The following is a 22832-nucleotide window of genomic DNA, read 5'->3' as shown; positions in this document are numbered from 1 at the left end:
GCTACAGCCAGGGCAAATGAAATAAAATTACCACCTTCAGGCGGAACATTTTGGCAACCCAAGTAAATAATGGTAATAATAGGTACCTGTCAAGTCAGATATCGTTAATATTCACACCACAAAACTGACATAAGAGAGCACTTTTTAAAAATCAATTTATACATTAAACTAAAAAATTGAAGTTCGATTCCGAGCTGAAATATGTTATGTATATTGACTTCGAAACTTGATATTTTAATCTCCATATTGAGCAAATTTTATAGGCCTATAGTGCCATGACAGATTTTTTTTTTGGTTTATTTCCCAAGTCTTCCGGCCCTCATCTTATTTTATTCACTCGTCTTCCTCTTTTTTCCCCTCTCTTTTCCATCTTTTAAAAAATGTTTTCCTTCTTTTCTTTTTTTTCCTCCAATAGGAGGGCCCGGGCCCCCTGGATCCGCCTATGCTACAGGGCAAGGGAAATAAAATCACCACCTTTAGGCGGAACTTTTTGGCAACTCAAGTAGGCCTTAAAGTTCTTTCCGGTGTCCTATGAAATACCAGTTTTATGTATCAGCGCGAACAGCACTGCGGAGCTTTTTGTTTATTTCGAACAAATCATTTCAATATCTTCAAAGAATTCGAACATTAAACAGTCTGTCCTCGGAATAGAAAACGAGTCCGTTTGATAAGGTTCACTGGACACCCCGTTCCAAAACTGAACAGGAATGGCTTTTCAGCACATAAAAGTTGTATACGCCTTCTCTATAATGCCTGTATGCAATAACCACATGCAGGCACACACATACCCACCTGAGTACGCATAGCCTATACACACACACCTCGACGAGTGTGACACACACATGGTGTGTTGGGTGTGGCGGTAAATAATAGACGACGACAAAAGCTGCAAAGCCAATATAGTGTAAGGGTGTGTATTGTTATCTTCTTCGCTTAATCAATCGCATGAAGAATACATCATCAAAGACAGTCTTCCTAAAGTGGTACATGTATTTACAAGAGAACGTCTGTTGTAGATGAAAACACTTGGCAAGATACTACCACACACAACTGACAACTGTTGCGTGCCACCAACTGTTGATGTAGGTAAGTTGCAATGCTGGCGCTTTTTTGCGTTCGCCAAGTGAAAGTATTAACAGGTGCACTGTATAATTATTTGGCCTTTAAGTGAAACTTCGATTATGTTGCTCCTGGTGTTGCTCAGTCTATGTTAAACCGGGAAATAGGATGCCTTAATAGAAGTGTCAATGTAGGCGGGTCGGAATATTGTTGTTTGTTGTCAGAGTTTTATACCAATCGTTGATGGTGGATCAACGGTAACGTCAACGGCGTTGCCTTGAGGACTCCGCGATGATATATTTTAATATGTAAACATATTTAAAAATAATAACGGAGTCTGGTCGCGTTCGTTTATTTCTCTTGGTAGTCCTACATGCATCTAGCTTAATCATCTTGAAATGCTGACATTTTATTTTATATATCGTATTGCAATATTGGGGACATAAATCTAATGACGGCTGGCGTCCATTTTGTATAAGTCCTAGTATAGTCATTGATATTTCCACTTCAGCTACTATAACAAGGCTGATAACTTACATTAACTTTTATTTATTCATCTTATTCAGTCCTTATATCTTTTACCCGCATTGCATATGTATTTTCCAGGTTGGAGTACATTATATTACAAAAATAATGATTAGCAATTATGCATGTATGCATTTTCTATTCCAAGATTTGGTCATTTCTAATAATTTAGAATTGCAGGAGATGATCTTAAAAGTTAGCCATAAAACATCTAAAGCAAATACTTTTCAGAAAAGACAAAAAGCTGATTTAGAGTTTGCATATTCATAATTCATAGTATTGCGATTGGAAATTTGCCATGAATTCAGACAATGTTTGATGATTACTTGTATAATCATATTCTCAATTTCTATAATGAGACTGTCGTGATCTACCATGTACATGTATTGCTTTTGAAATAAAAAATACAATACTTCGCGTGACAAAAGATTGAATTCCACAAAATATATCCTATTATGATTTAAATATTACACGCTGAAAGGAATCACTCGAATGAAGAAAAATAGTTTTAAGTCAGAACAAGCTGAAAGGTCCAGTTGAAATAGAAACTAATTATTTTAAAACGACACAACGTATTGTAGACAGAATCAATGTGAAAGGAAAGATTCACCCGAGTCTTATAGTTAAATTATTATTTTCTAGTTTGATAAAGTTGTGCCAAAGAACAATGTCATTACTTTATTCATCGATATAAACATGTTATTATATCTATTTATTCACTTTTAGGGGGGAAGGATGGGTGTGATTTTTGAATTGTTGCTCGTTTTGTGTGTATTAGTATTTAGATCAGGATTGTCTTGCATTTAATGTCATAGCAACTTCAATGGGACTTAAATGTTAATTGCTAATGAGCTCCGTTACCATGATTATTGCCTCATATCAAAGCAAAGCTATCTTGACAGAATCTTTTTTTAGTCTGAATATTGAATATAGGCTAAATTTATAAAACTAGGTCAGTTAAACGCGGTGGCACTTTAAGAAGGAAAGAATGAATATGCATTCGAGTGGATTTGACCGATTTTCAAGGATACCGTCGTTCATTGGAAAATAATTTATGTAACTTCAATAAATTAATTTTTTTAAACATGCATGGATGAACAAGTATATGGATATGTTTAGTATATACAGTGCTAATTCTCGCAGGACAGAGTATTTTTTTTTTTTTGGGGGGGGAGAAAATATAATTCAGAGGATATTTTTTATTTGTATAAATGAAAGACAAATTCCATTTACAATGTAATCTTGTCTTGGACAATCTGATTATTCTAAATTCACTCCCGCTTTTTCCTCCCTTTTCACAATCTTCCATGATCCTGCTTCATTTCTGTCTTTTATGGCATTTCATGTTCCACTCCCTTTTCTAAATCCCTCTAACCCTCTTATTAATGTCTTTTGTATTTTCCTCGAATTCTACTCAAGCTCCTTCAACCAGAAATTTTACATTCCTGAAAACAAAGGTATTCCCTTTTTTATCATGCGATGTTTTTCTTTTTGAGTTCTGGATTGACTGCGTTCTGTTTCATAGATAGGGTTATTTATATAGGCCTAATATATTTTTCAGTGGTACTACATGGGGAATACTATTTTCCTGTCCCTGTTGTTACTGACGTGCATAGTTTACAACCTGAGGGCAAGAAAATGTGCCTCTTCCAACCTCCGAGACGAGAGCTAAAATTGCACCCATTTGAACATCAAGATTTTAGGTAAAAGCTAATAGCTACTTTGAATCGTTCGTCGGATCTATATATCGTTTTATTGCGGGGCGGGGGGGGGGGCATCCCTTTCCCTTCCATTTCCCCTTATTTCTTCTGAAAGCGGTGCTCAATGCGCCTTCTTCCTCATTACAGCCAGTTCTTGTTGTTGTTGATTGGTCGATAGAATAAGAGAAAGAAGCAGATTGAGCAGAATTATGTACACATGCCCATTATCACTATTCTAAATACGATTTCTCAATATCGTCAAAGTGATCTTTTAAAGAGGAGATTTTTCCTTAACTAAATTAAAAAATTTACTACGTGATCTTGGTTGCTAATTTCTGATCAGAGGGCCGCGGAACTGGGATGGAGGAAATATGTAGGCCCTGCACTTGAAAAAAAAACCCCACATTAAAGTGTAATTTCATGCATGCATGTTCAGACCCAGCCTCCCTTTAAAATAATAATGATAATAATAATAATAATAATAATAACATTTGTAGGGCGCTTTATACCGGTGTTTCAAAGCGCACAGGTTGGCAGATTATAATAATATACAGTCAATCGGTCAAAAAAGAAAAAAGAAAAAGAAAAAAAAAAGTTATGCATCCCACCGCCCTTGTTTATAATCATATATTCAGTGGTACAGGAATAATATGGTATACAATGTAATCCGATCTTCATACCACTATTACATGTACCTTAATACTGTAGTAGTTTTACAATAGCGGGTCAGTTATGTATAAAAGAGGAAGTAAACACCCGCCCGATCGGCCCTGAACACAAAGCAGATGGAATTCATACCTTGTATACACAAAATCAGAGACCTATTTCAAATCGCAAGGGGGAAGGGAAATGCAAATAATTATTAAAAATCCCAAATTTACATGATCTCATTCTAATGTCAACATGTTCACTCAAAATATAATGTAAGATTTCTCAAAAGGATCCAGTGTGTAAATGCAGGAGAGGTTTCGCGTGTTTTTTTTAATAGGAAGGGGATAAGATAGCATTAAGGTGACGTGACGTCATCACTGTTCTAAATTCAGAAACGGAGATAATTATACGTTTAACGACATAAACTCTTTTTTTTTACATCAATATTTCCCTTCCTCACTCCTATTCCTCTCCCTTATATCTTTACTAGAAATAAAAATCTGGTGGAGGGGTTAGTCATATAAGGATGATGTCAAATATTACGACGTAATTGAATATTACAACACAAATCGATACTCTGAGAGAAATGCTCTGTCTTGTTTTTTTTGTTCGTTGGTTCTTATTTTTCTCTTTTTTTTGTAATATTCTTTTGAATTGAATATGATTCCTTTGATTCGGTTAATTCGAGTAATACATATATTAAAAATATCTCCTCATGTCTGAAAAAACATCATGGATTTTCACATAGCACCAAATAGTAATTGAATTATATATTTACATAAATAATACCATTGTTTGTTAAACTTACACCTTGACTCAAACACTAGTGTAAATGTACAATGCCTGACGACCGTAGCCCCTGTCAATACAGGTGGTTTAGATTTAAGACCTCTGCTTCTGCCTTCAGAGTCATGCGTGACTTCAGTTTTAAACATGAAACGAGTTCAGTGTTTTGTGTTATTCAATACAGTTGTTGCGATTGTATGAGTCAGGAATTATTTTTTTTCAAATGCGATTTAAATGATGTATTGTTAAACCATGGAAGAACAGTGGTATTCTGTTAATACCGCTGAAATGGGCCATCCTCCATATTTTATATGATGGAAACGATTTGTTAAATTTGAACATGTATACATATTATTACTTTTATATGGAAATAAATACAAACAAGCATAGGCTACATTTTACAATTTGAAGGCATATCAATCACTGTTCTTATAAAAAGTTGTATTTCACTGCATGAAGTGCCTACATAATATGCATATCACTCATCTTGTATACCTACCCCACCTGTGTAAATATGTTAATCCAATTTGACCGACCGTTATTAATTCATTTTATAATAACTTTCAATGACAATGATGTATAGAGGCAAATAGTGTGTGACTTGCTCTTTATGTATGCGTGCTCAGATTCTCTTGAGAAAATGATACATGTAAGCCTAGAATGTTAGCAGAGTTGTGTTAAAATGTGTAAAGTGTTACAAAATGTACATTCTGATGATAATTACATTTTTTTTCATTAAATAGAATGTGTTAATAGAATCTTTGGAGGGTATTAGCGAAAACGATATTCACTCAAAAATAAACGCGGAAGCCTACTTTGTTATTTAAAGAACACTGTAAAAACCGTGGTGTTAAAACTGACACCAATTGGTGTTAATAGAGGACCACACCCTGAGGTGTTAAAATAATACCCGGCTAGAGATTGAACATAACACCAAAGAGTGTAAATATAACAACCATAGGTGTTGTAATAACACCTCTAGGTGTAAAACTAACACCACCAATTTTACACCGTGGTCCTCTATGTACACCGGTGTACACCAGTTTTTGCTGTGAAGCTTCAAAAATGTGGTTACAGCAGTATTCATACATTTAACCCGCGGGGGTTCAGTTTAGCAGTTTGTTTTAACTCTTTTTTTTTCAATTATATTTTTATTGGTTGCCCTTAACTCTTGATTAATCAGTAACAGGGACCGCGGAAGCGGGGAGGGGGGGGGGTCAGTCTCCAAGTGTTCTTTTTCAAAACGGTGTACAAAAATGTAAAAATGACCATGATTGTGATTTTTTGCATGGTCAGCCACCCCCAATTTGAAAACTGTTCCGCGGCCCACGTGACCTGCCAAGCCATCTGAGTAAAGAATATGATTGGAAAGAGAAAATCTTACTGAACAGTGATGTAATTTCCAATACAGCACTTCGTGCCGTTCCTAAATTAAACCCGTTTTCATCGAAGCTAATCATTATTTTGATAATGTTCTGTAAACTGGCATCGAAATTATATAATTTAAGGTATTCAATATTATGCACAGAGATTCATGTTTAATAATGTCTATGAATTTATGTTGCAGTGTCTATCATGAAAATGTATTTATTTTGGGGGATTATCGAACATGGAAAAAGGAAATAGTTGACGCCAAAGTTAGGAATAAAAACGATTAATTTAAACCTTAGATATACATGTACATGTAATTATATTACATTTTACCTGTGTATAAAATGTCATTTTACACAACACTAACTATATCTTTTATGATTGTTCTGTTATTCAAGGTTTGATCTATTTTGATTGTTCCCCGTTTACGCTATTCTATGTTTGTTTCTATTGAACAATGTCATATCCATTATATCGAAAGGAAAGATTTGAACACCCTTGCATCAAAATAGCTACACTTATGGGCAGTATATTTAACTGATTTGTAGTTAGATTTTAATTGGTGTTATTTCCAATAGATTTTTTTCTCCAATTATCTATCTGTATGTCACTATTTCATGATAATGAAAATGAATGAAAGATTTGGTATATAAGAAACACCCCCCCCCCCCTCCTTCAAACATATAATCCCCAAATGCTCATTATGCAAGTAGCGTAGAACTAATAAGTTTACATGCTATGAGGTAGAATGTGTTATACTATAGAAACCAACGTCATGAGCACGTTTTCAATCAATGTAATCTGTTTCAACTTACAGGTATTAAATGGGTGAATACTAAACGGTGAAAGGACTTTAATTCCCAACGGCAGTGATCGATTTGGATTCAACACACAACACTACTCCTCGCCTGTTTTGCATGCACTACAACGTGTGATCTCTCACCAATCGTTACCTAGCAACGGAACGCTCCCATCATCCATAGACACGATGAGGGGTCGTCATAGCAACCAGACTACGAATAACTGGCTTATTCCCTGTTTCTTTCTATTCGATTGTATTCTACTGGCAGCAATAGTTGTATTATGGTGAGTGCTTTATGATATTAATTTGTAAGCAATTTGTTGGCTCGTTGGCCCTGCATTACTGCATTACAAACAAATCTAGAGGGTGTTCTCTCTCCCATTCCATCCTCCCTTCTCTGTCGGATCCAAAGAGAGAGAGAGAGAAAAAAAAATCAGTTTTTACTTATTTCCACGATGCACTTTTTGGTCCTGAAGAAAAGAGATATATTTTGGTCTGATAAACAAATAAAAAATAAAGAAAAACGACAAAACATTCATAATTTTAGATTATTTTCCAAACATAGTAATTTGATTTTCCAACGAGAATAAAGAAAATGCCCCCTGAAATTGAACATTGAACAACAACAAAACATTAACAGATTAAATACCAATGTAGCTTGGTTGATACCACAGTCACACCAACGATACCTGCTACTGACCGATCAATGCAAATAGGTTAGTTCGAAGCAGGGTGACCAGATTTCACAAAATGAAATACGGGACAATCGACAAAAAAGATCAACAAAGAAGGCTACACAGTGTTACACCCAGTGGCGTACCGTGAGTCACGGCATGGGGGGGGGCACCAGCAAAAACTTTGATTCACCTAGTGAGCGCGCGAAGCGCGCTCAGTTGCTAGGTATACTGACCTATAGAGACATTTTAAGGACAGTGACATTAAACGAATGTGTATGTTACTGATCACATAATGCGAGCGCGAAGCGCGAGCTGAAATTTTTGTATATATTGACCCCAAACGGACACTTTAAGGACTATATTGTAGGAATCTATTAAGAGTATACATATCTCACCATAGTAATCTAATGCGAGTACCAAGCGCTTGCTGATTTTTTTAGAATTATATGCATCCAAACACATAAAGCACCTGTAGTCATTGTAATCATGATTAACATGCACTTCTCACTAATCAAATATTGCGAGCGCGAAGCGCGAGTTAAAAAATTCACACCTGAAGAGGGGCATTCTAAGGCTTGTTTGTCATGTTTGTAGGAATTCACGTAGTCCATGCCTATTTCACTAACCAAATGATGCGAGCGCAAGCTGAAATTTTTTATATTTTTCAGATCAGAAAAAGAGACATTTTAGGGACTGGTTTTAGGAATTCATGAAGAGCGGACATATCTCACTCATCCACTAATGCGAACGTAAGCGCGGACGTGAAATGTTTGATATAAAGACCTTAAAATGATATGTCACTGCATAAAACAATAATAATTCGAAGTGCGAGGAAATATATTTGGTGTATATTGACTTGAAAACGGGAGGTTTTAGTACAACAGAATTATATATCTCGTTAAACAGACAATGCGAGCATCAGGAACAATGAAGACATAGGCCCTGAGCAAATTATGTTTCATAAAATTATGATACCTTTTTTTATTTTCATGTAATATAACATAATTATAATATAACATAATATAATTAACAATAATTTTTCCTTCCCACTACGTTTCTCTCACTTTCTCCCTCTTTTCCTCTTTTTCCCCCGTTTTTTTTGGGCCAGCCGATGGGGGGGGGGGGGGGCACGTGCCCCCCATGCCCCCCGTAGTTACGCCACTGGTTACACCTGTGAAAAATTATAAAGCATTGGAAGGGTGGGTGAACGAAAGAATGAAGGAGAGAAAGAAAAGACGAAAGAAAAGAGATGAATTGAGAAGAAAGAAAGAAAAAATTAAGGGGAAAATGAAGGAAAAATGAAAAAAGAATAAAAGAGCGAAAAATGTTACCGTCATTCTTTGAATTGAATACAGAAAGAAAGAAAAAGAAAGGAATGGAAGAAGGATACAATGTGTGAAAGACAACATAAAGGAGAGAAAGAAAAAAAGTAAGAAAAATGAGGAGGAAAGAAAGAATGAAGGAAAGAAAAATGTTTCCTTCATTCTTTGGAAGAAGCAAACAGAGAAAGAAGGGAGGAGGGAAGGAAGGAATGAATTAAGAGAGGGAGGGAGATAAAGAATAAGGGAAAGAATTAGAAGGAAAAGTAAAATGAAGAATGAAAGAAAGGAGGAAAGAGAGGTAGAAAGAATTTATGTGAGGAGGGAATGAAAACATAATGGAAGAAGAGAAAGAATTTAAAGAAAAAGGAGAGGAAGGGAGGGGGGAGAAAAAAGTTTTAAGAAAGAAAGAATATAAAAAGGGAAATTTGATAAAGAAGACGGGTAAGAAAAAGGGGGAAAGAAAGAAAAATGAACAGAGAGAGAAAGGATCAGGAAAGACAAATAGGAAATAAAGATAGATGGAACAAAAAACGGGCAAGCAGGAAGGATAGAAGGATGAAGAAAGAAGGATAGAAAAGAAAGAGGAAAAAAAGTTCAAACTTCAAGCAAAAAAAATCCAATCATCTAACAAAAATCATAATGATATTTGGTGTTTTTCAAATATAATTTTAGAATTAAAAATAATGCTTTAGAAATGAATAAAATTTCAAAGTGATTTTTTTTACTTAAAAATTAGATGAAACATCGCGGCATCATATTACACAACAAGACTCAAAACGAAAGCTGAAACAACTAGATCTAGTTATGAAAACTCAATAACTTAATTGTTCCTCCGAGATTACATCTCCAAATCAGTAATCTGAGAACCCATAATATAGTCATACAAATTTCCCGCCGATTTTGTGATTATTTTGGCATGTTTGGTGGAGAGAATCTGCTCAGATCCTACATGCCTAGCTAGTAGCCTGCCACACAATGACAGGAGGCCAGTTAGTTTACGATGTATTGGGTTAGCAAGGAAATCACCGTAGAACTTGCAAATCAATTTTATTGTCTCTGCTTCGTCATCTACCTCTGTTGGTTATTTTGATGAAAATTCGTCACTTTTAAATACATTTTGTTCAATATTCTGAAATACGGGACAAATAGGCGTCCCGGGAAGGGTTTGTCGGGACGCCGGGACAAAGAAGCAAAATACGGGACAATCCCGGGAAATACGGGACGTCTGGTCACCCTGGTTCGAATGGATATCGTCGTTCCGTTTGGAGTCGGTTTTCTTAGTGTGAATAAGGCATTAGAAAATTATTTCCACCCCAATCCCCTGATCATCTCGTTTAATTCCATCATGATTTTTTTTCTTCAAAAATATAGGTATTTCATGCAATGGCAGACGGCGACATTCACATTACACGATGCCACGATACCGTGTGCCGATATCGCCTACTACAGCTATCCTGAGAGGGTCGATATCATACCCGAAACTATCGTTTTTGTCCTCACGTTCGTCCTCCCGCCAATTGTGGTAAGTTTGATTGATTAAATAGATTTGATTAACTGACTGGTTAATCGATTGGTTAATAGCCTAGATTAAATGATTTGAAAACGTGGACCGAGCCCCCATTGCTCAGTGTCCTGGAAAACAACCAAAGCTAGCCAACTTTATCTGTTCGATGCTTTTGAACCTTATAAAGATAAGTAACTCCACTTAATTCATTTCTAAAGATATAGGTATTTTGATTAGTAAATTATAATCTATATTGAGATGTTGATAAACAAGTATTATGAAACTAGAATTATACATTCACAATCATACATGTAAATAGCATACATAAACTGTGAATTAATTCAAACAATATTTGATTAAAGCAATGGATTATCTGTGCCACTTCTATTATGTATAACTTCGAAATGTCAACCAGGATAAACAACTTGAACTAGATAAGGCTAACTTATAATGTTACATTACGGTTTCTTATTTATTAGTTTGTCATATATTAAAATATCATAATTGCACTCGTTAACATAATGGAAATATCTCTCATAACAAAATTCTATGAATATGAATAAAACGTTAAAAACACTCTTGTTGTGGCAGTTATTGTATTTGCTGTTATGCAGAACGCAAGCGATACGTCTGATGTGGCAAAGACTACGAATTGTGGATGCTTTTTTTTTTAATTCGTAGTCTTTGCCACATCAGACATATCGCTCGCATTCTGCATAGCACGCAGCAGATAGAATTACTGCAGCCTTTGCTTAAATTATAGGCGAGACTTGGCGTATCTATTTGTTTTGCCAATTTCATGATGGCAGGGATCGTCTAAGAAATTCACCATCAATATGTCAATAATAATATTTATTTATAAAATGAATGTATTTTCTAAAAAGCCTTGCTGGATCATGATGTGAAAATTTGTCTAAAATGTACCACCTATTGGCCATTCATGATTCTGTTTATTGTACGTAAGTACCTCGCTGGATCATGATTCGAGGGGTCATCTAAAATCTCATCAACACTCTTATTCATACTTGTAACAATGTCGATATTCATGATCTTCATGAACATGAATATCGCCCAGTGTCTTCTTGTGAAGACACTAGTCTAAATCTAGAATTAATTATGTAATGGTAAGATAAAACTATTTACCAAACGTGACATCCAAGAAAATACACAAGGCACTTTTAAGAATTAAATTGGAAAAATCGTAAGCGTTTAATAACATTGAGAAGACATGCAAGGGCGTATGACGTGTGTGAGTGTTTGAGGGTGTGAAGTGTGGGGTTTGCGAAGGGAAGGGATGGGTAAGGAGGGGGCAGGTACAACGCATATACATAAAAAAACTCTGATATTTGTTAAACTCATCTGGTAGTGGTACGATACAGTGTCATAGAATATTAATTCATGATGTGCATAATGTATGAGTTCAATTTGTTCGAATTATTCTTTACAATCGTTACTTTGTGAACTGCATTGTATGAAATTTGATTTGAGAGAAAAACAATAAAACATCTTTAAAAATCATGACTTATGAAGAATCGTCATGTGAATATACCAACCAATTACCATAAATGGTGTAATATTTAACAATACAGAACGCAATATTTTGTGTTAGGAATAGTCTAAGATGTCTATGTACAAATTGTTCCTTTCCTTCTTATTTTGATAAATGAACAAGATGACAAGCTTTTATGGATCATCATAATTGTGAGGGATCATCTCAGAAATTTGCCAATTAAAATGTCCTTTTTATTAAAAACACTGTCTGAACAAGATTCAAATCTTCGCTGGATAATGACGTGTGATATTTTTTGTCATGGAGATTTACCAACAAATTATTTTCATTCATATTTGAATGTACGAAGATGATAAGAAGCTTTTATGGATTATCATGTGAGGGATCGTCTGATAAATTCAAAACTGTCGCTTGTATTTACGATTTATGAACACGAAGAGACGACTTACTGGATAACGTGAGGAATGGGATATTTATCTCCCAGATGCCATTCATATCCTAGCACATAATGATGTGAGTGATCTACAAGATACTCATCAAGCAATATTTATGAAGCTTATTGTAATATAAATTCCATAGCGATAGTACCAAGTTGAACAAGAGAAAGATCAATGTTTTTGTATTGCCATTGTCTGTCTAATTAAACATTGTCCTTGGATGTAGAACTGAACTGAATTCCGCCAACAGTATCCCTACTCCCTTGACAATTATGAATCAAATCTCAGTCTCACTGTCTCTCTTTATATCGCTTTCTCTCCCTGTCTCTCTTTATATCGCTTTCTCTCCCTCCCTCTCTTTCTCTTTTTTCTCACTCATCTCCTTCTCTTAAACTATCCCTATTCTCCAATCATTCTCACTTCTCCCCGCTCTCCTCTTATTTCTCCTCTCCTAACTATCTCTTCTCTGTTATGTTCTATCACTCTCGTCTCTCTCTCGCTCTTTTCCTTTGTCTTGCTGTCTCTAATGCTGTCTCTCTCCCTCCTCTCTGTAGGTGTTATTTGGTGAGGCAGCGGTGGGTTTATACAACCTTCAAGGCGGCAAAAAGCAACTCTTCATGGAAAAATCGGTCTCGACTTTTGGCATGAAGCTCCACGCTCTCCTCAGGAGAACTGTCCGATTTACAGGTAAGGCATAAGAGGGGGTGGTATTGGTATTGTCGAAAGGGATGCTGGAATAATTCATAAAGCTTGTCAGCACCGATAAGTTGTCATTCTTTTCTTTTTAGGCCTGTATGTGATTCCACAGAAAGAGTTGAACTCATAACTGAAAGATTTTAATATACATTACTTGAGATTTAAAAATCAATCTACAGTATAGGATTAAAATTAAATTCACGAAGCACAACCGATGTGGATTTTACTTGAAATCCCTGTTGTGATCAAACAATTTCTTTTCTGTCTCAAAGTTTTCCGAAATCAGTGGAAATGTTTACACTTTAGAGTTGATTGTTTAAGCAGTGATATGTTTCACTCTTTTTAGAATGATGGCAGTCATCAATCAAGGATACTGAAGGTATTTGCATAAACAAACTCTGAATTCACTCTAAATTCAACCATTTTTATCCAGGTATCTTCTTGCTTGGTGCTTTTATCACCTGGATTCTTACTCGTGCGGGCCAGCTCATCCTGAGCCACCCTGCTCCGGATTTCTTCACCCGATCAAGCTGCACACCGTGTTCGGACCCCACTGCTCTGACGTTCACACTCAGTGATTGCCCCGCACCAGAGGATGCCTTCAGGTAATATATGGTGTGGGTGGGTGTGTGTGTGTGTGTGCGTGCGGGCGTGTGGGGTTATGGATGTGTTGGAGGATGAGCGTGTGTGTGTGTGAGAGAGGGTGTGTAAGGGTGTGTGTGTGGTGATGGTGTATGTACGCGTGTGTGCATGTGGAAGGGTACGTGGATGACGGTGGGTGTGTGTGTGTGTAGGTGTGCATAAATGCGGTATTGTGTGTGTGTGTCTGCACGTGTAGTGGTGGTGGGGAGTTTTGGTAGAGGTGGTGGTGATGATTATGATGACGATGGTTATGATTATTGGTCGTGATGATACTAATGGTGGTGATGATGAAGATGGTTTATTTGGGGTGATATTGATGACGGTGGTAGTGATGATGTTGATGATGGTGACTTTGTTTTAGGAGATGAGGAAATGATGGGAGTCAGGGGTGACACCGATGAGCTTTTTAATAGGGGCAAGATGACCTAGAATTGACATTTTTCTTAATTGACTTATTGGGTCTCGCACAGTCCTGGCCTCTATTTTTTACATGTTATAAAGCCTTTCGTCATGACCGTTCTTCTCTCTGTCTTTCTATTTTCTCCTCTCCATCTTCTTTCATAACTTGGAAAATCATGTTGATGATGATGATGAATTTGGTACCGATGGAAGTTATGATGATAATCGTTAAAGTGTTACAGTTGATAATGCTGATGTGGTTTTCATTCCCATCAGTATCATTTATTAGGCCACTAGATGTTCAACAAATATCCCTCAAGTATGTACAGGTTGCAAATAGGTAAGCCTATCAATTGCTACAGCATTATGCAATATGTTGAAATTATCATCATAGATAAATATATATATGTTTTTTTTTCTTTTATTAAAGGCAATCTTTCCCGTCACTTTATGCTTCACTCAGCACGTATGCCTCAATCTATGTTGCTGTGAGTATCATTTATTCATCCTCTGTTTCTCTCTTCAATAAATTCCCCAAAAGTAATATTATATTTGAACTAAATGTCATTTTTTATATCAGTTCTTTTATTTTACCTTTTAAAATATTTTGTGGACATTTATGGAAAAGTAATAATTAGTTATGTTTAGTAAATGTTTTGTTTTTCCTTTTTTTCTTGATAAACCCGTGTTCCCCCCTATTTTTGTGCTCATCAGATTTTCCTAGAGGAAAAGTTGGTTTTTGTACTAGTGGTAACTGTAATATGTTTATTTGTAACATTTTGTGGGTAAGAAATGTCGACCTATTCTACTTCCAAGGTCAAAATTTTCGTCGACACGAACCCAGTTTGTGATGAGGTGAACCACCTTCCTCAAATAGTTTTGACTGCTATTATTCATCAGAGTATCGTTCAATAACATGATCATTACAGTAATTCATTCATATTATCCACTATCTTTCAATAAAAGATACATAGGGCTTGCAAAGTATTATAAGTTAAAGATAGAGAGGAGACTGCAAGAAACAAGGAAGCGCTTTGTCCCTAAAAGCCTTCACCACATCCAATTCTCTATGATTATCATGCAGGTTTTTTTTGCACAGTGCTGTAATTATGATAGTAATTGTACCCTACGTAATCCACTCATTATACAGGTCTACGTCACAAATTTGATGAAGCTGAACTCGGCCCACACCCTTCGTCCTTTCGCTGGTCTCTGTTTCATCGCCGTACCGTACTTACTGGGAATGCAGCAGATCGCAGCTCACAGAGCACATTGGAGTGACGTCATTGGAGGATGGATCCTAGGGGCTGTAGTGGCTTTTTATCTGGTAGGTGCATGGTCTTTGATTTGACCCTTGACCTGACCTGACCTGACTTGATTTAATTTGACGTGTCAAACGCATTTCACTGCACTTAAGAAACAAACCGTCCGTCATAGCATGAAAACGGATTACGAAAATGCATAGGAAACTTTTAAGTATTATATCTAATACTCGATGACGTTACGTCATGAAAGGGAGATTGGTAGTATTTTCCAGAGGAAGACTGATGGACTACGATTAAAAATTGAGCTACATAAAAAATACAATGAACTAATTTAGGAAGAAAAAGTATAGGGTAATAAAGAGGGAGGGTAAAAATTAATGTATGCGTGCATTTCTTTTAAAAGCAAGGATAATTTCTACAGGGATTTGGAAGGCAAATCACCAATAGATTCTACTTCTTTTGACCAAACATAATGCATGGAAAGAATAAAATCCAGCTGCCAGTGGTAGTTCCATATGCTTACCTTTATCTCAACTAAGATCATCTCATCATTTTTTTAAATTTTAATCATATCTATGTGCTAGCAACAACTATCTCATATTGCCTCCGATTTTCATTTAAGATCTTTTGAGACAGAATTGAAATCAAAGCTAGATCAATTGCTGTCATATAGGTGGGTCATAGTTATTTAAATAAGGATTGCATCTCTGTTTATCTTTCAAAGATCTATGGAGTCCTCGATGCCTTCCTCGGCCCTCTCATGTCCGCCACGAGCCCGGGGATGGACAGTGACGTCGACGCTAACGAGGATTACGTCATCGAACACGACCACGCCCTTCGAAACGGCACCACCCTCGACAAGCCTATGCAGATGAACGGCCTGCGACACAGCCAGCGGGAACGTGACGGGTACATGGACCGCGGAATGGAGGTAAATGGAAGCTTGTATGGCCCTAGGGATGCTAACGCTATCAGTGGCAAGCGGGTTCCTGACGGGAAAAGCAGGGGTGTAGACCATTACGTTTACTAACAAAAAACATACCGCATAAAACCATCTTGCTTAACTGTCCTAATTCTGGCATGGAGGGTGCCGAGTTTCACTCGCTTCGGACAAGCATTCAGATATTGAAACTTGATACTCCCCTTTTTCTGCTTATTTAAAAAAAAGATTTAGCACATTGGAATATTTAAAGTAAGAAAATTCCTCTTTGCTTCAATAAATGATTTCCACACCTGAACGCTCAAAGTGGAATATAATTTTAAAGTAACAATGTTTCTTTTTATACACAAAATGCCCGAATCTGAAAAATTCTCGATTCTCACTTTACATACAAAGTAAAAACGCTGTTTAAAATTTTTATACAACGCTGTTTACTACATGAACCTTACAGTAATTGTTTAAACATTTTAAACAAGTGTTTAAATCTTCAACAAAAAAGTTTAATCTTCAATATCTAATCTTCAAAAAATTAAATATGATTGTTTGAACTGTTAAACTACTACTGTAAGGTTCATATAGTAAACAGCGTTGTATAAAATCTTAAACAACGTTTTTACTGTGATAAATCATTCTATTTTGTCCGCAGTTGAATGTTGTCGAGTTCGTAATTTTAGTGTATTAAAACAAGGAATGGTCCACTGTTTGTTTTTCTTCAGTATTTCTTATTCAAGAAATTGAATCTGTCCGATGTGTATTAGAAACTGGTCGCAATAATATTGTTTTTAGGGAATACTTTTCATGCAATGGAAAATGTTTATAATCTCTTCGTAACACAAATATAAATATTTTTTATTATTATATATCATCATGTTTTTGAAAATATAACTACATATCATCATCGGAAAAATGGTGTATATACTACTAAATGAATGCTATATAATTCTCATATCAAATTATTTATTAATTTATTTTTCAATCATATTGTGCAATTTCTGATTCTTTAAAACGAAATGACAAAAGTTCGCTTTATCAACAGGAAAACCAAAATTTGTCATAAGAGCTTCCAAATCGGTTTATTCACATTATTTGATTCATATCCAAAAGGGGAAATGAGTAATTAATGAAAACAGTTTATTTTGCAAGAGAATTACAATAAATATATATTCATTGATTGAATAATTCCAAATATTCTTTCTTTATTGCTAACTGCAAATTCTTGTAGATGCTTTTTACAGAGTTTAAAATGACATATATTTTGTTTCTTGTTTTTATTAGAATGAATCATAAACAAAATGTTATGAAGAAAGCTATGATCCCGTCTACGTGTATTTGTTATATTATTGGGGGAAGGACTTGTTTGTTTGTTTTAATTTCTATATAAAAAGCATTAAAAGAATAAGAAAGTATTTACGGTGGAGGATAGCCCATTTTCAGGGATATTTACTGTCACTGTTCTTCCAAGGGGTCCTAATTAAAGAAAAGCTGATTTCGTTAATTCAGTAACTAAACATGTATCCGACCAAAATACCTTCTTAAATGAATAAATTACTGTTAACCCTTTATTTTTTGTGATAAACTATTAAAAATTGGTGTCTTCCGAAATGTTCCATTAATGTTTTTATATTATATGCTATGGGTTGTTTGGAAATATTAACTGCGGTCGACATGGTCGATCTTATGTCCTCTGTGTTATTGTCTTTTAATATCTTTGCTGCATGCTTAATTGCTTTTGTTTGATCATTTCTGCCTGTAAAATGCTTCGATTGTGAATGGTGACTTAAAGATGTTCGTAAAGTAACTCAAAACATTGGTATGAATAGCAAGCTTGTCGTGATGTGTCTACGGCATCACTTTAAATCACATCATGTAAAAGTTGACTAGTGTTTCGTTCAAGAAATTGATTTTTGTTCAATTGGTACTTGACTTTCTTGAACACCTCATACGCTTTAATTTGGGATTTACGCTTAATGCAGAAAATATGCCCCAGAACATTGGTGGCGGAAGTAAAAAAAAAATAAGGGGGGGGGGTCCACCTGAAATTTTGGGATGGACACAGGTAAAAAAAATTGACAAGCAAAAAAAAGGTTATCTCCCTTTATTTTAGGGGAGGGGAGGATCACCAAAATATTTTGACAAGCAAAAAAAAAGGTTATCAACTAAAAATTTCGCCGCCTATGCCGCAGAACATTTTTCATACTTTATACTAAATAAAAAATCCCGAGGTCGTTAATATTGTGGTACTTCATATTCCAGTCGTCCGTTAATTTATTCATAAATTTGTGTACAGCTTAAATGAAACCATCCCATGATTAGGTAATGCACTTTTTAATATATTTTCTATATGATTTTTTTTCTTCATATAATTATCTTTGTTGCATGACTGTAAATTTTCTTTTGTAAAACACCCTTTACTTTACCATTCCCTTGCTAAATAAATACACGCTTAAAAATGATTGGCCAAAATAACCAATGTGTTGCTGAATGGTATCCGTCTCCCAAAACTTTCCAAATTAATTAAATCATTGGTTCGAATCTACCTTATTGTCATTAATTTTGAGCATTATATTTGGATGGATACAATTGATATTTACGAACAGATTGGTTATTTGAAACATTCCTTTTTAAAAATGTGCTGTTAATGTTTCAACATGTTTATATCGCAAATATTATATATTTTTATATCACTGCAAAAGATTGAAAGATCACGAACAAGAAATCATTTTGATTTAGTTTTATCATTATGATAGTCCAAGGAAGGCTAATGCGAAATAATGGATGCAATTAATGTAGCTATAATAAACACCTCCATATAGATCATTATTTTTATCAATTTGTATATCTTGTTGCTTATGAATATTTCTGTTTGTATCTAACTGCTTCCATTGTGATTAAATCAGCTGAATTCAGGTAAAATTTGACGTGTCATTTTCTACCTTTTTTGGTGGTGTTCTTTGATTTTTTTCTTTTAATTTGTCGGGCCTATAATTTTCGGTAATTTTCTACTGTTTGCAGTGTGCATGATTTGTGTCTATTTGGCTACATTAGTAATTGTAGTTGGTGTTCATATTCCGTTCTAAATCGTCTATCAAACATATTAATTTGTATTGATATTATCTAAAGAGGGAGGTTTTTGTTATATAAATCTTATAATCTATACCTTCAAAAGTTGAAACATCTTTTCAAACTTTGAAAATACAAGAAGAAGAATAACAATATGCCTTTATGATTGTAGCTTCGATAGAAACCAACACGTGACTTTTATCGCATAGGCTATAAATCTCGACGAATATTATTTAAATATAAGGTTGTTGGTTTACTACTCTACGAGGTCTATATGGGAATCGGCATATTGAATTGATGGTCTTCATGTTAGGTGTGTGTGTAGGTGTGTGAGGGTGTGTGGTTATTATTCAAAACAAAAAAAAAGGTGTGTGTGTGTGTGTGTGGAGGTGCCGTGGCCGAGTGGTCTAAGGCACCTGGCTATACACGTAAAGTGAGCAAGGCATTTAATCTACAATGCTCTTTTATGCTGCTTTCAAATAAATGGAAATGCTATATGCATTATTGGTAACTAGGTGTGCACTTGTGTAAAAAGAATGTGTGTGTGTGTGGGAAGGGGTGACAGGAGGTGATTGAAATGGTTTGCTAGTGTGTGCTGGGGAATGTGCTTGTGTGTGGATTTTTTGTTTAGTGGTAGAAGAGCACAGAGAGCAGGCCTTAAAAAAAAGAAACTCTACGAAACAAAAGATGAATGCGGTCGAGGTGAAAATGGAAGCTGTTCACTGATATAGGTTGAGTGTACATATTTGAACATTCATTCATGAGCTAACATGATTTTCAATTAGCGTCTTCCAAAGTTACTTTCATTCAACAATATTATAGGTCCAATAATCATACCTACCATTGAGTACACTAAAAACAATCATGTGATGTATTCACTTCTGTTGGAGGATGACTGTGTTCACTAATTTCATATCTAACGCTGATAAAACCCTGATCAGTCACTAACTCTATTATACTGGTTTGTTTTATTCATTTCTTTCCATGCACCTCATTCTAACATCAGCATCTACAGTAACCGGGGCAACGGGGCGGACTTCTTCTAACCAATCACAATCCTCTTACCACATACCCCGACCGCGCACGAAAAAGGGCGTCTACTCGTACCTCTACGACGGTCGTAGGGGGCGTCCCGTTTTCAAACCGTTACGGACGCCGCCGTCGCCGCCGCCCGTAATTCCACGAAACCGAAACATCCACCCTGATCGGCCCATACAAGTCGTCAATACTGTGAACAGGACTGCCAATTCGGAATACTTCTGAAAGATATCGTCATAATAAAGACTTTTTGACAAACGGAAATATACCTCACTGTAAAACACGGAATTGTTTCACTGAGCTCTGCAAGATGATTGTTAAACCTCTGCACACAATATCTGCGACTCTTAAGACGCTTTTCTATATTTGGAAATTTAAGCAAAATACACTTTTGTGGAGTGTGGGCGATCGGCTTTTTTATGCAGTGTTACTGTGTGAGCTTTCATCGTCATCTTGTCACCTTTTTATATATCACTTTATTTTCCATTTTATCATTACTAATACTTTTCATTCGCCGTGGGATTCAATTGTGCTATAGACCCTAGTGAGTGAGCTAATGATCATTTTCGGTCTTTATTATTACTCTTTGAATATATTATATATTAAAAAGATTTAATGATGGTAAGTGCCAACTTATATAGGTTCTTATATTAGCCTAAAATATAATCTGCCAATAGTCTATAAGTAAGATAAAATGTGATCAGTTTATTTTACTACTGAAGACAGTACTATACAGACTCGCCAAAATTATAATGAGTCTATTGTAATTGAACGGATTAATAATGCATCCTTGAAGACCTTATAATGCCAAATAAAAAAACATAAACGGGAATAGACCTGTGTTCGTGTTTCATACCAGCTTAAACATTACATTATCTTTTTTTCTTCCAGCATTTAATTGATATAAAAATACATGCTCTTTTGTTACGTACTCTCGCAATTTTACCGTAAGAATACGGTTAAACAGCATTAAGGACCACGCCAATTATTTTACCTCGGTGTAAGATCAACAGTGTTATCTCAACACCTTTGGTTATAACTTGTCAACTCTTTGGTGTTACATTCAATCTCTACATGGTGTATATTTTAACAACTCAATGTGTGGTCCTCTTGGGACAACTTGTGTAAATGTTAATATCTTATTTTTCTGGTACAATGAGATCTAAAACCCTAAGTTTTGTGGATAACACTTTATATCTTACTTCCTCAGAGTCACCGCTGAGACGCCCTCAACGCAGTTATACTCAAGAGTACATGGATCAGTACAACCTTTGAAGCTAAAAATAGTCATTATAATCCTGAAACATCATCTGGCCCCTTCTCTTTTCTGAAATGCATGAATAAAACAAAATGCGAAAAAGTTCAATTTTCATGAATTAAGTCGACCAGTATTTCCACAAACTTTGATGTCATTTCATGATCACTCGACTGGTGATCATTACGATAGCTCCCACACGAGTAAAAAAAATCACACTCAAAGTTCACTCTAATTACACCCCTTAGAGAGAAAAAAATTGTAAGTTATTCATTTTTCCAGAGTGATTTTGTAGATTTTTATTGACCACCGATAATCCTCGATCGCCCCTCATTTTCTTTACGGTTTCGCACTTTCATTTTTTTTCAAAATCATTCTTCCCCTTTATCTCTCTCTCTCTCTCTCTCTCTATCTATCTATCTATCTATCTATCTATCTATCTATCCTGGCAAAGGGTTATTTTAAGAGGCAGTTACTTAAGGCAATGCAAAACTAAATTTGGATATTACATACATACTCAAATAGCTTATAACATGACGACCATACGTTATTTCGATTAGATATCTCCTTGATTAATTATTATTGAGAAAAACAAAAATATGATTTAAAATTCGTTATAGGTTATAAGAAGGTTCTCTTTGGTACATGTCTATGATTTATCAACATAAAGACTTATCGGCCAAATATTATAATTTCATGTATTTCTTTCAACAACAGTCGTGCTGGACCTAAATCGATTCCAGCACAGTTGTTAAAAATATAAACGTGTAAACGGTGGTGTCTTAACATAGTAACAATGTTTTTTTTATATATAAATAAAAAGATGTCTTTCAAATGAAACAAGTGGTATCTGTGTTCATATTACATTTATCGATATGTAAAACAAGTCGATATATAAAAAACATTCGCCAAGAATGTAGGCTACGTCTGATATTAAATATCCGGAAGTTGGTGGTTCATTGTTCATGTTGTTAAGACTTGTATTGTTTCAGATAGCAAATACTATATTTCCAAGCGCTTTCAACTAACTCCATTTTTGTCTCACCTGCATAGCAGAGTGAGACTATCGGCACCGCTTTTCCGACGGCGACGGCGGCGGCGTCAACACGAAATCTTAACCTAAGATTAAGTTTTTGAAATGACAGCATAACTTAGAAAATATATGGACCTAGTTCATGAAACTTGGATATAAG

General features: G+C 35.4%; 1 protein-coding gene across 4 annotated transcripts; it reads left to right on the top strand.

Moving 5' to 3' along the window:
• Positions 1 to 806: 806 nt before the first annotated feature.
• On the top strand, positions 807 to 21662 carry LOC121423677 (phospholipid phosphatase-related protein type 5-like). Of its 4 annotated transcripts, XM_041619102.1 has the most exons (10): positions 808 to 1086; positions 6910 to 7178; positions 10265 to 10415; positions 12899 to 13031; positions 13474 to 13645; positions 14512 to 14569; positions 15232 to 15408; positions 16071 to 16277; positions 19184 to 19193; positions 21595 to 21662. In XM_041619102.1, the coding sequence occupies exons 2-10, from the start codon at positions 7081 to 7083 to the stop codon at positions 21657 to 21659; spliced, it is 1071 nt and encodes a 356-aa protein (XP_041475036.1). In that variant the 5' UTR covers positions 808 to 1086; positions 6910 to 7080; the 3' UTR covers positions 21660 to 21662. The 4 variants fall into 4 exon arrangements, with proteins under 4 accessions (XP_041475035.1, XP_041475036.1, XP_041475038.1 ...); XM_041619104.1 differs by lacking the exon at positions 19184 to 19193 and having other exon boundaries at positions 20353 to 21662; XM_041619103.1 differs by lacking the exon at positions 19184 to 19193 and having other exon boundaries at positions 809 to 1086.
• Positions 21663 to 22832: the final 1170 nt, after the last annotated feature.

This window comes from Lytechinus variegatus, chromosome 11, assembly GCF_018143015.1.
Source record: "Lytechinus variegatus isolate NC3 chromosome 11, Lvar_3.0, whole genome shotgun sequence".
NCBI classification, from domain to species: domain Eukaryota; kingdom Metazoa; phylum Echinodermata; class Echinoidea; order Temnopleuroida; family Toxopneustidae; genus Lytechinus; species Lytechinus variegatus.
Note: the sequence above shows the minus strand (reverse complement) of the source record. Positions and strands in the feature narration are given on the sequence as shown.